Source organism: Sphaerodactylus townsendi, linkage group LG06, assembly GCF_021028975.2.
Source record: "Sphaerodactylus townsendi isolate TG3544 linkage group LG06, MPM_Stown_v2.3, whole genome shotgun sequence".
Classification (NCBI taxonomy): Eukaryota; Metazoa; Chordata; class Lepidosauria; order Squamata; family Sphaerodactylidae; genus Sphaerodactylus; species Sphaerodactylus townsendi.
In genome coordinates this window covers 87,387,874-87,401,748 of record NC_059430.1, presented here as the reverse complement: position 1 = coordinate 87,401,748, position 13,875 = coordinate 87,387,874, and the positions used below count along the sequence as shown (strand labels likewise).

At 42.6% G+C, this 13,875-nt stretch overlaps 1 protein-coding gene across 1 annotated transcript in view; it reads right to left on the bottom strand.

The window, feature by feature from the left end:
* Positions 1 to 13,875, bottom strand: part of SLC26A5 (solute carrier family 26 member 5) — a 41,546-nt gene that overhangs the window by 9,605 nt on the left and 18,066 nt on the right. Inside the window, exons 2-11 of the mRNA XM_048502030.1 lie at positions 12,872 to 13,075; positions 8,356 to 8,495; positions 5,997 to 6,107; positions 5,719 to 5,900; positions 3,519 to 3,683; positions 2,112 to 2,264; positions 1,910 to 1,992; positions 1,663 to 1,810; positions 866 to 979; positions 253 to 330 (exon numbers count right to left, since the gene is read on the bottom strand). Coding sequence (XP_048357987.1) covers positions 253 to 330; positions 866 to 979; positions 1,663 to 1,810; positions 1,910 to 1,992; positions 2,112 to 2,264; positions 3,519 to 3,683; positions 5,719 to 5,900; positions 5,997 to 6,107; positions 8,356 to 8,495; positions 12,872 to 13,026 — 1,329 coding nt within the window. The 5' untranslated portion in view covers positions 13,027 to 13,075. The remainder of the gene's footprint in view (positions 1 to 252; positions 331 to 865; positions 980 to 1,662; positions 1,811 to 1,909; positions 1,993 to 2,111; positions 2,265 to 3,518; positions 3,684 to 5,718; positions 5,901 to 5,996; positions 6,108 to 8,355; positions 8,496 to 12,871; positions 13,076 to 13,875) is intronic.

The window sequence follows — 13,875 nt, the reverse complement described above, 5'->3', positions numbered from 1 at the left end:
AATGGTAATGATTCAAGACAGAAAGCTGGTGGAAACTACTGAAAGCCAGCAGAGCAGTCTCAAGTATGCAGTGATTATTACATCCAAGAAACTACCCTACTGTGAATTCAGATCCTGAAGAAAACATATTACCATTGCAGCAAAGTACATTAAATCTGGTAGTTCTAAACACTGCAGATGGCAAAATATGTTTTATTGCAGGTTACAATCTGTTTTCACTTGTACAAAAACACACACATAGAAAATTCTTACCTGCGGCAGTGGTTCAAAGAGGTAACCAATGGCTACAATGACCAACAGGACCATGATGGAGGACAGGGTTCCAGCAATCTGAACAAGAGACACACAAAACACATTTCTATTGAGCATCTTGACAAGCATGTACCAGTCCCACATGCTCTTCTCATTATTTTCCCTATAATTATTTTAACTTGATAAAATCTGTTCAGTTGGTCAATATTTGCAGTGCAAACAGAAGCAAGTAGTATTGGATATCTTAATCTGCATGAGACCCAGCATGTGCAAGTGGACAAAATGTTGGATTGGAGGTATATGGGTTCAAATTCCCATTCACAGGATGGCTGTGGGCAAGCAGTATACTCTCATCCCTATCTAACAGGGCAAGGATAAAATGATAGGCACATGGCTCTGATCTTCCTGGGATGAGAATATAGTCCAAATGAGAAAACTAATGATACACAGAGGCATAGCTCCAAGGGGGGGGGGGGGAGCACAACGCACTGGGCACATGGTCCTGTGGGGATGTGGCGAGGGCGTTCCGGGGGCGTTCCAGGGCAGGATGGGGGCAGAGGAAGCACCAGTGCACCGGGCACTTTCCCCCCTTGCTATGCCTGCTGATACATACCTGAGTTTTCCCTCCAGTGCTCTCCTGGACAAGACTCCGAGACATTGAGCAGGTGATAGCAAAAGTCTGGAAAAAGGATCCTACAGAATTACATATGCCTAGTGCAATCAGTTCCTGTGGCAAAAGGAAAGAACAGAACAAACGTATGTCGTCAAATTGTTCCAAAGATGGTACTTATGTTACCTATTATGTGCTGAATAATTGAAAAAGACCTGCAGAAAAAATATCTGAACCCTGAATCCAACAGAATACAACTAAATAAAAGAGGCTGGATCCTGCTGATGGTAGCACCTTCTTTCAGCACAAGATGCCTTCCTCTCCATGCAACAGGCTCTTAGTGGAAGTGTTTCTTGGGTCTACTGTTAAGCTAGCATAACACAGAGGAAGACACCAACAGCAGTGGAACAGATCTTTGGATCCATCCCTCTAAGTTGTTCTCAAATCTCAAGGAAGCTGAAAAGGCAAGTGGCCCTGCTGGGATGTATAAGTGAGGACCATGGGCTATTAGATCAGATGAATTACATAGCAAGGAGGGAATTAATCAGTTCGAACCATCTTCTTCTACTGACTTGTGAAGAGTCCTTAAGGTGAAAGGCAAACCCAGTGCTTATGTAGCATTCCAGATCTAGCCATCGACAGGAGATTAGGATGTCATATGTACACTTTGAACTATGATACAGAAGTGTGCCATATTTCTGGTAAATGAGCTTTAAACAATTACAGCTTACTGGGCAGACTAATTTCAACCAGCTTTTGATCAAACAGGGAGGAAAACATGGGTATAAAAACAAACTTGCCTGATTTCCATTGACAGTATAACCATGTTTAAGAGCGAAGATTTTGGCCATTGAGATTGTCATGGAAAAACCAACTATGGCTATTGCTATTGCATCCACAAAAACTGCTGGTATAAGGTGGATATCAGGTACTTTTGGAGGACGTAACCTGCAAGCAAAAAGAAAGAAGACAACAAAATAACAGATGTACCCAATTACATCATTTTTAACAGGATCATTTACCGGTAATTCCTTACATTTAACTTACCCTCTGGGGATATTCCCAACAACATCCACTCCATAGGTGTTTGACAGATTCATTCCAAATGAAACGCCAGTACCAATTACAACCTTTAAAAACAAATAAACATACACATAAACACCTGGTAATGTAGAAGAGAAGCTAACTTGACTTGGGATATTTCAACAAAAGTTTTAAAACAGAACATGTTAATTAATTCCACCCTTACCACTATAATCTCCATTGGAATAGGGACAGGCAGCTTCTTTTTAAAGCGGTCATTGATTTCCTTCCCGCTCAGCAATAAAACCATGCAAATCAGTCCCACAACTAAAGCTGCAACGTTGGTTTTGGTGATGTTTGAAAACACAGCAATCAAACTCTGCAATAAGAAATGTGGGAAGCTATTCATGTACGAGACAGACAAAGCAGGAGTCAGTGATCATATCATGTATGGACTGTGGCATGGGAGAATTCAGCACCATGAGAGTCTTAGTTCTCCATCTTAAACCATGCATGTTTCCAGTTCTAATGAGTATTAACATATGTCTGGTGTATGTATTAAACATGTTAATGCATTTTTGCCCCTTACCCCACCTCAGTATTTCAATATGAGTTTATTTATGTTGGTCATATTATAAATGCAATTATCAAAACCATAACACACAGAAATTCCTGAAATCAAAACAAAAATTTTAAAGCCACAAGGTACCATTCTGCTTATTTAAGTTATTTATTAATTTTTATGGGCTGCTTTTCCTACCTCCCTAGAGGACCACCTTGAGTGAGGGAACAACTAGAAAGCGACAGGCAAGCACATGACAATCAAAGAAATGTTAGATACTTAATCCCTTACAACACGACAATTGTTAAAATGAGTATTTTTGAGTCTATTTTATTCCTATTTAAAAAAATTATTGTACATATTATTCACCTCATGCTAAATGCTGATGGACTGGGGTATTATTTGGGGTAATAAAAAGTCTATAAAGTCTACAAAGCAATTGGCTACTTATAAATTTGATAGCTTGTCTGTTATGGCATGCAAAACAATAAGAACCATTTTGCTTAAATCAGACAAAAGACTCATCTATGCCAGTTCCCTATCTCTAGCAGTAATTAGCCCAAGTCAGTATCTGTTTTTCATCCCCAGCTTCTGGACTCAGAAGTAAAACAGCAGAGGGTCCATATAACTGTCATAACTGAATGTTTTCAGCAGTCATAGCTACTTCAGAACACTGAAAAGTCTAGATTTTCCTCCAGGGCAAATCAGAGAAAATCTGCAGGTGAGCCAGGTGGGCACAACTGGTAAAAAAATCAAAAAGCAACGATAACTTTATTGGGAGCAAATCAACTGTCTCAAAGCATCTGGCATCCTTTGCCAGTGAATAAAGGGAACTGTGACTTTGTAGTGAGTCAAAAACTTATGAAGAACTAAGAAAACTTACCAAGTTAAAAGTCTGATAAATTCTCCATGAAAGACACAACTGAACTGACTGGACTGAACTGGACTGAAACTTCTCTGGACTGAAATTTCTCTGCCCTCTTGGACTGCAAATCTGGACTCTTTCTAAGCCCAGCCAGCTTTAATTGCTAAGTAAAGCTCTGATCACATGAGATGTCACTGTTAACTTACATAAAGGCATGAAAGGGGTCCACTGAATCTTTTAGTTTTAATTCCAAGAAGATACTTCAACTGGGAAGTAAAGACATGCACGGCTGCAGCAGTGGTGAATCCCCGTACCAGGGGCTCCGTGAGGTAAATAGCTACAAATCCAAAACGAAGGAGACCTAAACACAACTGAGGGAAATATAGAAGTATCACATATGATGAACTGGCCATTGTCATCAGCTACAATTTTAAGGCCATAACATCTCAGAAGTTGATGGTTTGGCACACTTTTAACACATGGCATGAGTTAATCTCCACTGAAAGTTCACCCTTCTCTCCCTATTCTCATAAGCATGCGGGCCTCCCCTCATGAGTCCTAGCCCAAATGCTGAAGACTGCTGCTACTATCAGGCCTAACTTATGCTTGTTTCTGCAAGAAGTAATGGGGAGGGAGAAAGTATGTGTGTTTATGACACAAGAACAAGAACAAAAGTATGAGAATAAGCTAGTGATGGCTCGATGGTATAGCTTTTGGCCTGCATGCAGAAAGTCCTAGATTCAGTATGACATCAGTAGTTAAAAGATTTAGAAGTATGTGGCATGAAAACCTCAACCTCAGACCCTGGAAAACCACTGCCAGTCAGAGTAGGCAATATTAATCTTGGCAGTCCACTAGCCTGACTTAGTATAAGGCAGTTTCATGTGAGTAGAAGATTCTAATCCAGGGGTGGGCAATTATTTTTTCCATGGGGCCGCATAAGAAACAGAAAATATTGTGGAGGGCCGGGCCAAAACGCAGGGGGGGCGAGGCGGTTTTGAAAGCCCCGCAGAAGCCGGCAGCCAAGGCAACCGGCTTCTGCGAGGCTTTCAAAGGCGCCTCGCTCTAATAAGACAGGGGCCAGGCTTTTGAAAGCCCATGAAGCCAACAGCCAAGAGCAACCCGGCTCTCACTGCCGGGGGCTTTCAAACGCCCTCGCTCCCCAGCGTGGCTTGAGAGGAGTCCGAGGCTTTTGAAAGCCCCGCAGAAGCCGGCAGCCAAGGCAACTGGCTTCTGCGGGGCTTTCAAAGACGCCTCGCTCCCCAGCGCGGCACGAGAGCTTGGTCAGGGTCATCCGGCGGGCCGGATCTGGCCCGCGGGCCGTATCATGCCCAGGTCTGTTCTAATCCCAAGACAAGACAGTGGTAATGGGAGACCTATAATCAAGGTAGCTAAGTAAAATTTTGAGGGGAAAGAAAGGGGATGGCTTCACTGTTTCATTCATTCATTCATTCATTCATTCATTCATTCATTCATTCATTCATTCATTCATTCATTCATTCCATGTATATATTGTCTCTCCAAAATTCTGCTCAAGACAGCTTACAAGTAAAAAGAATATCATAAAAACACATCTAGCTCTTCGCTCTTCTCCCATGAGTAGCAAAAGCAGAATAAATTATTCAAAGCAAACAAATCAGGTTATTTTGTTGCATCTACATTCATTTCTTATGGTTCACATAATTCAAATATTCTAGACAAAAACTTTGGGGATATTTTAGCAGGCAGTATCTGTTTGTTTAAGAACGAAGTTCCTGCTCCTAATGGAGCCTTGTCACTTCTGAAAATCGAAGGCAGAATCCTGTTTTTCCCTACAGCAAACAGAAGCAACAGCCCCACACTTCAGGTATAAAAGATTCAACTCCAGGGCCCGATATGGGAGGAGGCAGAAGGAGTGGTTGCCTCAAGCGAAGGTACAGAGGGGGCAGTGGCCACTGCCTGCCTGGCTGCTACACATGCAGGACTGGATCTGGGGGACGGGGTGAAGGGCAGCACCTGCCCTGCGTCATGCTGCACTACCTCAGATGGGGAGCGGGGGGAATCTCTGCCTCTCTGTCGTGCTGGCGATGGTGCAGAACACAAGCCACCGGGAGGGGGAGTCCGGGAGAGAGGCACCCTCAGCCCTTCCTTCCACCCAATGTAGAAGAGGAAAAGCCCATAAAAGCAGCCCCACCCTGTAAGAAGGCGACCTCCCCCAGGTATAGTAGATGCTGCCAGGCAGCAGCTCTCCGGGGCCCTTTAACATCACCTACTACCTGATCCTTTTAACAGGAGATCCCAGGGATTGAACCTGGGACCATACCATGCCAAGCATATTACCACTGAGCAGTGGCCCCTCCCCAGTAGGATAGGTTTCTTTACAGTGGCATACAAATATATTTCTAAACCAAGAGATAAGTACATTACCTGTATGATGCCTGAAAGCAATGTTACTGCAATAGCAACTTTCACCCTCGTGTCATCCCTGGCTCTGAAGTTTTCAGGATCTGTGGTATTGGTTGAGTTGGTGCCAATAATGTCAAACATCTCATCAGGGGCTTCTCTGACAACAACTCCGCCAATCATCAGACTGATAACAGCAAAGGTTCCTGAAACAGCGTTAACAGGAGAGAATATACATTTCCTTCTCTGACTATTGAAAGCAGAGGATGGAAAATATAATATTATACGTCACAAAGTGTTACCTATGGATATGTGTCTGGAAGTTCCAAAAAAAGTATACAGAAATACTGGATAAAATGAAGAATACAGGCCAAAAACAGGGGGTAGAGCAGCTAGCAATGCATAAGCCAACCCTAGGAAATAAAGAATTAGAGAGAGGAAAAATAAGAAGCATTCTCAAAATATGCTTGGTTACAAAACAAATCGCTGAAATTAAAAATTATTCATATGCAGGCTATTCTTCTGATACATCTCTAATCAGAAATCAGTGTTAAAGGGCAGTCACTGGGCAAAGAAGATACTGAGAGTCGTAGACCACTACCTCTCATTCTGGAAACTCATCTTCAAACTGCCACTTGTTTCTCTTTGTTCTAGGTGGGGAACTGAGGGTAGGAAGAAAACTTGTATTTAAGGTTTGACCCAGAGGCTTCCAACTTGCTGATTCCTACAATACATTTTATTTCAGGGTCTGCCCTGGCAAGCATTCTCACAACTGGCTCCTCCAAATCTCTCACAGAACTGGCAAGAAGTGGCATTTTAATTCTGCACCTAAATTGACAGTTGTAATAGGGCTGTTGTACAAATTGTTCACAATTCACCAAAATTGTTGCTTCCTTAAAAAAATGAAATAAGACACTGATATTGGGACCAATTGCTGGAGATGTGGACTTGGTGTTTTCTACATTAAGACTTTCTACATTAAGACAGTAGAACATTAATGCATGTTCTACTGCAACATGCCCACAAACTTTAAGCTCCATGGCACACTGTGGTGAATGCTTGTAGGCAAGGCCAGTGCTTACAACCTGCCCCCCTTGACATGAATTGCTCTGTACCTGCACATGAGGGCATCACATCATAATGTGATCAATGAAAGGAAATACTGCTCAATATGCACTCTGTCCCCACAGTCCACAAACAGTTCTAGTCTTAAGCCTAGTTTTCACTGAGGTGGTAAATATGGATCTGAAATACTTCAGACTGCAAGCTGGGACTTGTATGAATGATTTTTTAAAAAATTTCCTAAATAAAGGAACATATTTTTACATAAAGAGACCCAGAATTTCAGGAAAAGGCCACATTGGAACTCATCATTTACATATCAGTTCTCTGTGGAGGGTTTTTTTTTTAATGGAGGAACATTTCACTGTTTCAGCCACTCCAGCAATAGGAAGTGGTATACCCCCAGGGGTGTACCTAGGCAAACTGGAGCCCGGGAACAAAACCTGAGTTTGACCCCTCCCTCCCAGCGTATGGGCGGCCACCCTCCCCCACCATGACCAAACAATGATTTTTTGTACCAGCTCACAAAACACCTCCCACTCCCAGCAAAACATACATGGCTCTCTCCCCACCAACTCTTTTCCTAATTTCCTAATCACAACAACCCTATGAGGTAGGTTGTTAGCCTGAGAAACAACTCCAAGCCAGTGCAAGCGGGTATTAAGCATGTAAATCTCTCACAAATCACCCCAGCAAAACATTTACCAAACAAATGTCAGCATCATCTCTCACAAAACACCTCCAGTGGAATCCACCCCCAAACAGCATCACTTTCAATGGTGTTTAAACTAGGGAGCTCAGATTCTTCTTTTAAATCCACCTTAAAAGGAGAATCTGGGCCCCTCGGTTAAAACAACATTGAAAGTGATGCTGTTTGGGGGTGGATTCTCCCCCATTCTGAAACAACATCACTTTTGAGGGTTGGAGATTCAGATGAAACAAATACCAGATTTGGCCAGAATCTAGGCAAATTTGGGCACATTCAGACAAAAATTGTCTGATTATGTCCTGCCCAAATATGAACAAATGCAAATGCAAGGTATTTAGGCTTTTGGAGGGTATTTTTGGTGTTTTTCGGCCTGCAGGGAGTGCTTTTTAAAGCTAGCAGCACCATGATTTCAGGGCATCATCCAGAGACTGCCCTGATGATACCACCCGAGTTTGGTGATGTTTGGTTCAGGGGCAGTAAAGTTATCGATGCCCAAATGGAATGCTCCCATCCCCATTGTTTTCAATGGGAGCTAACAGGAGATGGGGGCTACCCATTTGAGGGACCATAACTTTAGTTCTTCTGAACCTAACTTCACCCAATTTGGGTGGCGTCATAAGAATAGTTACCAGATGATACCCTGAAATTTTGGTGTCACTAGCTTTAAAAATACACCCCTTACAGGCACCTCAAGAAATTTGCCCAAGATTCTTTGTTTTGCAGTGACTTTGCTCCATTGTAGCCAATGGGGAATTTCTGAGGCAGGCTGCAACTTTTTGAAGACAGAGGCACCAGACTTTCAAGGTGGATGGAACCCCTTTATCACAATTTTTTTTTCATGACTATTCAAAAAATGCCTAAAGAAAAGGTACAAGTTAAATTCCACTAACCTTGAGGAAGCTGCATCACCCCAGTACTTATACCTGAGACAATGTCTCCCAGCAAATATTCTTTTACTGGATACTTTGGGAGCCATTTAAAAACTGGTAAAAAACCAGTGAGAATAGATTTGGCTTTCTTAGAAGAACAGCTGAAACCAATACAAAAAAGTACAATATGAACTGAAATAAATCAACAAAAAAGTAATTTCTGTATGTGTGCATATAAGCTATTTGATGCTATTACTGTTGTCTGACTCTTATTCCGTGGTTTGAACTTGTTTAGAAACAAACCGGTATTTTCAAAATGTTCGTATAAATCTGTAATCTGCAACATAGGTTACATTTTTAGTGTAAACATGAGACAGCAAAATTTTAAAAACAGAAGAAAACGGCCTTAATGGCTCTGAACCAAGCCAAATTGTAGCACAAGCCCCTTTGGTGTTTAAATGTATCAGGTTATATTGATTGTATTGCTTTTAGCATTTTGTGTTGGTTACTACACTTTACGCTTGTACATTTCCCACTATTTATGTTGCTACAGGGCAATAGAAAATGTTTAATGAATTACGCAATATTTAGCAGAAATGAATGGGTGTTATAAAGGGTAAGTTTAGTCACATTTCTCTTAAAATAGTTTATGTTTTGGACAATTTCAATTCAGAAGATTTTATCCTTTGAATGCAGTTTATTTATAGTTATGGTATATGTCTTTATAACGTTTGTTTTACATATTGATTATGATGGCCTATGGCTAATGCAATAAATACTACTACAGAAAGATGCTCTTATAATAGAAAAGACATCTCTCAGATTTTGTTTACAATCAAAAGAGTGCAAAGAGTGCAAAGACAAGACTAAGATTTTGTTTACAATCATAAGAGTGCAAAACAGAGGCGGAGCAAGGGGGAACTGCTTGTTGACTGCCACAATTTCTGCCACAATTTCAGTCGTTGCTCCAAGAGCATGGGGCAGAAAGAAATGGGAATTAGCACGGGCGTACCTAGGCAAACTGGCGTCCGGGGACAAAACCTGAGTTTGGCGCCCCCCCCCGCCCGCCCGTCCAGCGTATGAGTAGCCACCCTCCCCCACCATGACCAAACAATGATTTTTTGTACCAGCTCACAAAACACCTCCCACTCCCAGCATAACATACATGGCTCTCTCCCCACCAGCTCTTTTCCTAATTTCCTAATCACAACAACCCTATGAGGTAGGTTGTTAGCCTGAGAAACAACTCCAAGCCAGTGCAAGTAAAGCATGTAAATCTCTCATAAATCACCCCAGCAAAACATTTACCAAACAAATGTCAGCATCATCTCTCACAAAACACCTCCAGTGGAATCCACCCCCAAACAGCATCACTTTCAATGGTGTTTAAACTAGGGAGCTCAGATTCTTCTTTTAAATCTACCTTAAAGGGAGAATCTGGGGTCCCCGGTTAAAACAAAATTGAAAGTGATGTTGTTTGAGGATGGATTCTCCCCCACCCTGAAACAGCATCACTTTTGAGGGTTGGAGATTCAGATGAAACAAATAGCAGATTCGGCTGGAATCTGGGCAAATTTGGGCACATTCGGACACAAATTGTCTGATTATGTCCTGCCCAAATATGAACAAATGCGAATGCAATGTATTGGGGTTTTTTGGGGGTATTTTTGGTGTTTTTTCGGCCTGCAGGGAGCACATTTTTAAAGCTAGCAGCACCATGATTTCAGGGCATCATCTAGAGATTGCTCTGATGATACCACCTGAGTTTGGCGATGTTTGGTTCAGGAGCAGCAAAGTTATGGACGCCCAAATGGAATGCCCCCATTCCCATTGTTTTCAATGGGAGCTAACCTGAGATGGGCACTACCCATTTGAGGGACCATAACTTTGGTCCCCCTGAAAATAACTTCACCCAACTTGGGTGGAATCATAAGAATAGTTACCAGATGATACCCTGAAAATTTGGTGTCACTAGCTTTAAAAATACACCCCTTCCAGGCACCCCAAGAAATTTGCTCAAGATTCTTTGTTTTGCAGTGACTTTGCTCCATTGTAGCTAATGAGGAATTTCTGAGGCAGGCTGCAATTTTTGAAGATAGAGGCACCAGACTTTCAAGGTGGCTCCAGGAAGCCCTCCTGGCAATAGCATCCAGGCTTAGAGACCTTTGCTTCTGGGGGTTCAATTTTATGGGCCCCCAAAAGGCTTATTTTGTTTCTCTGCTCCTGCACATGAAGCCTGCTGGCTGAGTTATCTCAGAACTTCCCAGCGCCCCCACCCACCTCCAAAAGCAAAGCTCACCAAGCTTGGATGCTATTACTCAAGGTCTCTTGGAGCCACCTTGAAAGTTTGGCACCTCTATCTTCAAAAATGTGTGGTCACTGCTTACACACTCAGAAATTACCCAGATCATCCAGGCTTTTCAGCAAGTTCTGTGGTGGGAAAAATTATTTTTCCCACCATAGACTTCTATGGGGCTTTCTGTTATGCCCAGCTCTGTGGTAGAGGTTTCAACAGGAGGCACTGTGGTAGTGGTCTTTCTCTAGGCGGGGGCACTTATTTCCTGCAGGGCTGCTGGTGTGAGTCTCCTGAAAGGAACCAGCCAACTTTGCTAAAGTTTGCCTGTGATGGCCGAATGCTGTGGGCATCAGGTTCACCTTTCAACTTCCGGTGCCCACAGCATTTTTCCTCTTCCACACACAATATTTTATGCAAAATTTGGGATGGTTCCCTTTCCAGGAGACTTTCACACCCAGCAGCTACAGAGAAAATGCCTCCCGCACCCAGAGCAAGATCCCTACCACAGTGCTCTCCCTGTATTTGAAACCTCTACCTACAGAGCCATCTGGGCATAACAGAAAGCTCCTATTGAAGTATCTATGGTGGGAAAAGTTAATTTTTCCCACCACAGAACTTCTTGGCGGAAGAGCCTGGCAGATTCCTGAGGGAATGTCTGAGTGTGTGAGCGCTGGCTGCACATTTTTTTGAAGATAGAGGTGCCAGACTTTCAAGGTGTCTCCAAAGAGGGCTTGGAGTAATAGCATCAAGCTTTACAGTGAGCTGCTTCTGGAAGGAGGGGGTGTTAATGAGTTGAGAGAGTTCTGAGAGAACTCCAGCCCACAGCGGCTTTCATGATGTCAGGAGCAGGGAAACAAAAAATAAGCTTTTTTTTGGGGGCCCATAAAATTGAACCCCCCCAGCTGGCAGTAAAGGTCTCCAAACTGGGATGCTATTAATACTGGGCAGAGCCCTCCTGGAGCCACCCTGAAAGTCTGGTGCCTCTATCTTCAAAAATGTGCAGCCTGCCTACACACTCAGAAATTCCCCATTGGCTACAATGGAGCAAAGTCACTGCAAAACAAAGAATCTTGAGCAAATTTCTTGGGGTGCCTGGAAGGGGTGTATTTTTAAAGCTAGTGACACCAAATTTTCAGGGTATCATCTGGTAACTATTCTTATGATTCCACCCAAGTTTGGTGAAGTTATTTTCAGGGGGACCAAAGTTATGGTCCCTCAAATGGGTAGTGCCCATCTCAGGTTAGCTCCCATTGAAAACAATGGGGTTGGGGGCACCCCCTTTGGGGGTCCATAACTTTGCTGCCCCTGAACCAAACATTGCCAAATTTGGGTGGTATCATCAGGACAGTCTCTAGATGATACTGTGAAATTTTGGTGCCGCTAGCTTTAAAATTGTGCCCCCTGCAGGCCAGAACGTGAAAAAACACTTTAAAATGTTAAAAACACATGAACGACCCGGAAATGTTGGCGCCCCCCCACATGACCAAATGCCCGGGGACATAGGGTACCCCCTGTCCCTAGGCAGGAACGCCACTGGGAATTAGATCAATTTAATGGCTAGACAGAAGCCCCGGTGGGCAGGAGCCCCACCTGGTCCCATCCCCTCTCTAAACACTTGATGCATGGCAGGAAAGGTGTTGGCGAGCACAGTGCTTCCCAGGGTTGCCATGCTGGGGATCTCTGGTTTAAACAGAATAGTTAAGTCATACACAAATTAATTCAAAAAGGAAGCAAGGGTAGTTGTGGCTTAACTTCAGCAACAAGTTAGCAGTTGCTTAGGCAGAGAGCCAGCCCTGAGTGCCAAGCAATACTGTCTGACATAGACTAAAGAATTTTAGACCACAGTGATAGTTTCAGCAAGCAGACATACAGGATCATACAAGGTACTCTGAAGAATAACGTGGGTACAATCACGTGTATCTTCACAGTGCAGAAGAGGAATTACACTTCTTGTTAAAAGAAAAGAAAAAGCCGCTTTTTAACAAGGAAGTCCATTAGGAAGAAAAGCAGGCCCTTTCTTTTGACATGCTAACTTTCTGAAGACAGGGAAGTGGAGATTTTTTTTAAATGAGGGGAGGCAATTATACAAAATGCTTACATCTTAGCAAAGTGGTGCCATACTGTTTTTAGGAATGTGTAAATTAGCTCTTACAGCTTCACGGGAAAATGGTACCAAGATCATTTTGCATTTTTTATTCTGAAAGCCACTTAAATGCAATGACTAAATTAAATCAGTCTTACCGACAAGAATGAGCTATCTTCTGACCAAGAGGCTGGGAGGCCTTTTCCTTCTTGTGCAGCTGGCCTTGTAGGGCTCCTTGGTTATACACTCGCCTCTCCACACAGTACATTTGGTCTGACACAAGGCATGTTTCATGTTCTCCAACATGTTCCATAGTACATTTCAGTGAATGAGAAAAGCAAAAAAGCTGCTCCCTGAAGTTGCTAACAAAAATAAACATACAGAAAAGGGAGTAAGTCACAAACAAGTATTAAATAGGGCTCCCTTCTGGGAAGGACCACAACCAGTACTGTTCACCACAAGGAACCCCACAAAGACTACCCTTGAGAATGCTGTTAAGGCAGGATTGTAAGTTGGAGAGACATTTTACAAATGTAGTGAATGCAAACTGGATCTTAAAAGGAACACAGAGATGGGCAACTCCACTCACACTTCAGGCCGATACAGAAATACCAGAGTCTTGACAGCTATACATTTAACAAAGAGGCTATCAGCCAAAAATCAGTCTAGAAACTCCCTTTAATTAGAAGGTCACAAGGTTTGTCAGGTAGAATTTTTTCATGGCTGTGACTTATTACATTTCAAAAAGAATACAGGAGAGGAGAATCAATCTTTTCATATAAAGTGCTGAGATTTGTTTGGATCCCTTAATTATGGGGTACTTGAGAATATAGATAATCTTTGATCTCCTTAAACTACTGAAAAAGGGAGCAGCTGATAAAGTCACTTCACGTTTCCTCCTTGTCACAGACTTTTCTGAATTAAATAGATGCATGTTATTCTGTCTCAGCTCAGTTCTCTGGGGTAATACCGCTGCCTAGGGGGGAAAATGCTCTTATAAAAGTACTTCAGCACTATGGAAGGCACACTTGAACAACCTCAAATGCTGGACCTGTGTGGCAAAGGCCATCTAATATTGAAGATGTGCTGAGGATTATACAAAGCAGTTATGTTTAAAGCAAAATCCAAATAAAACATTGCATGATTTGACTAGGTATAAACA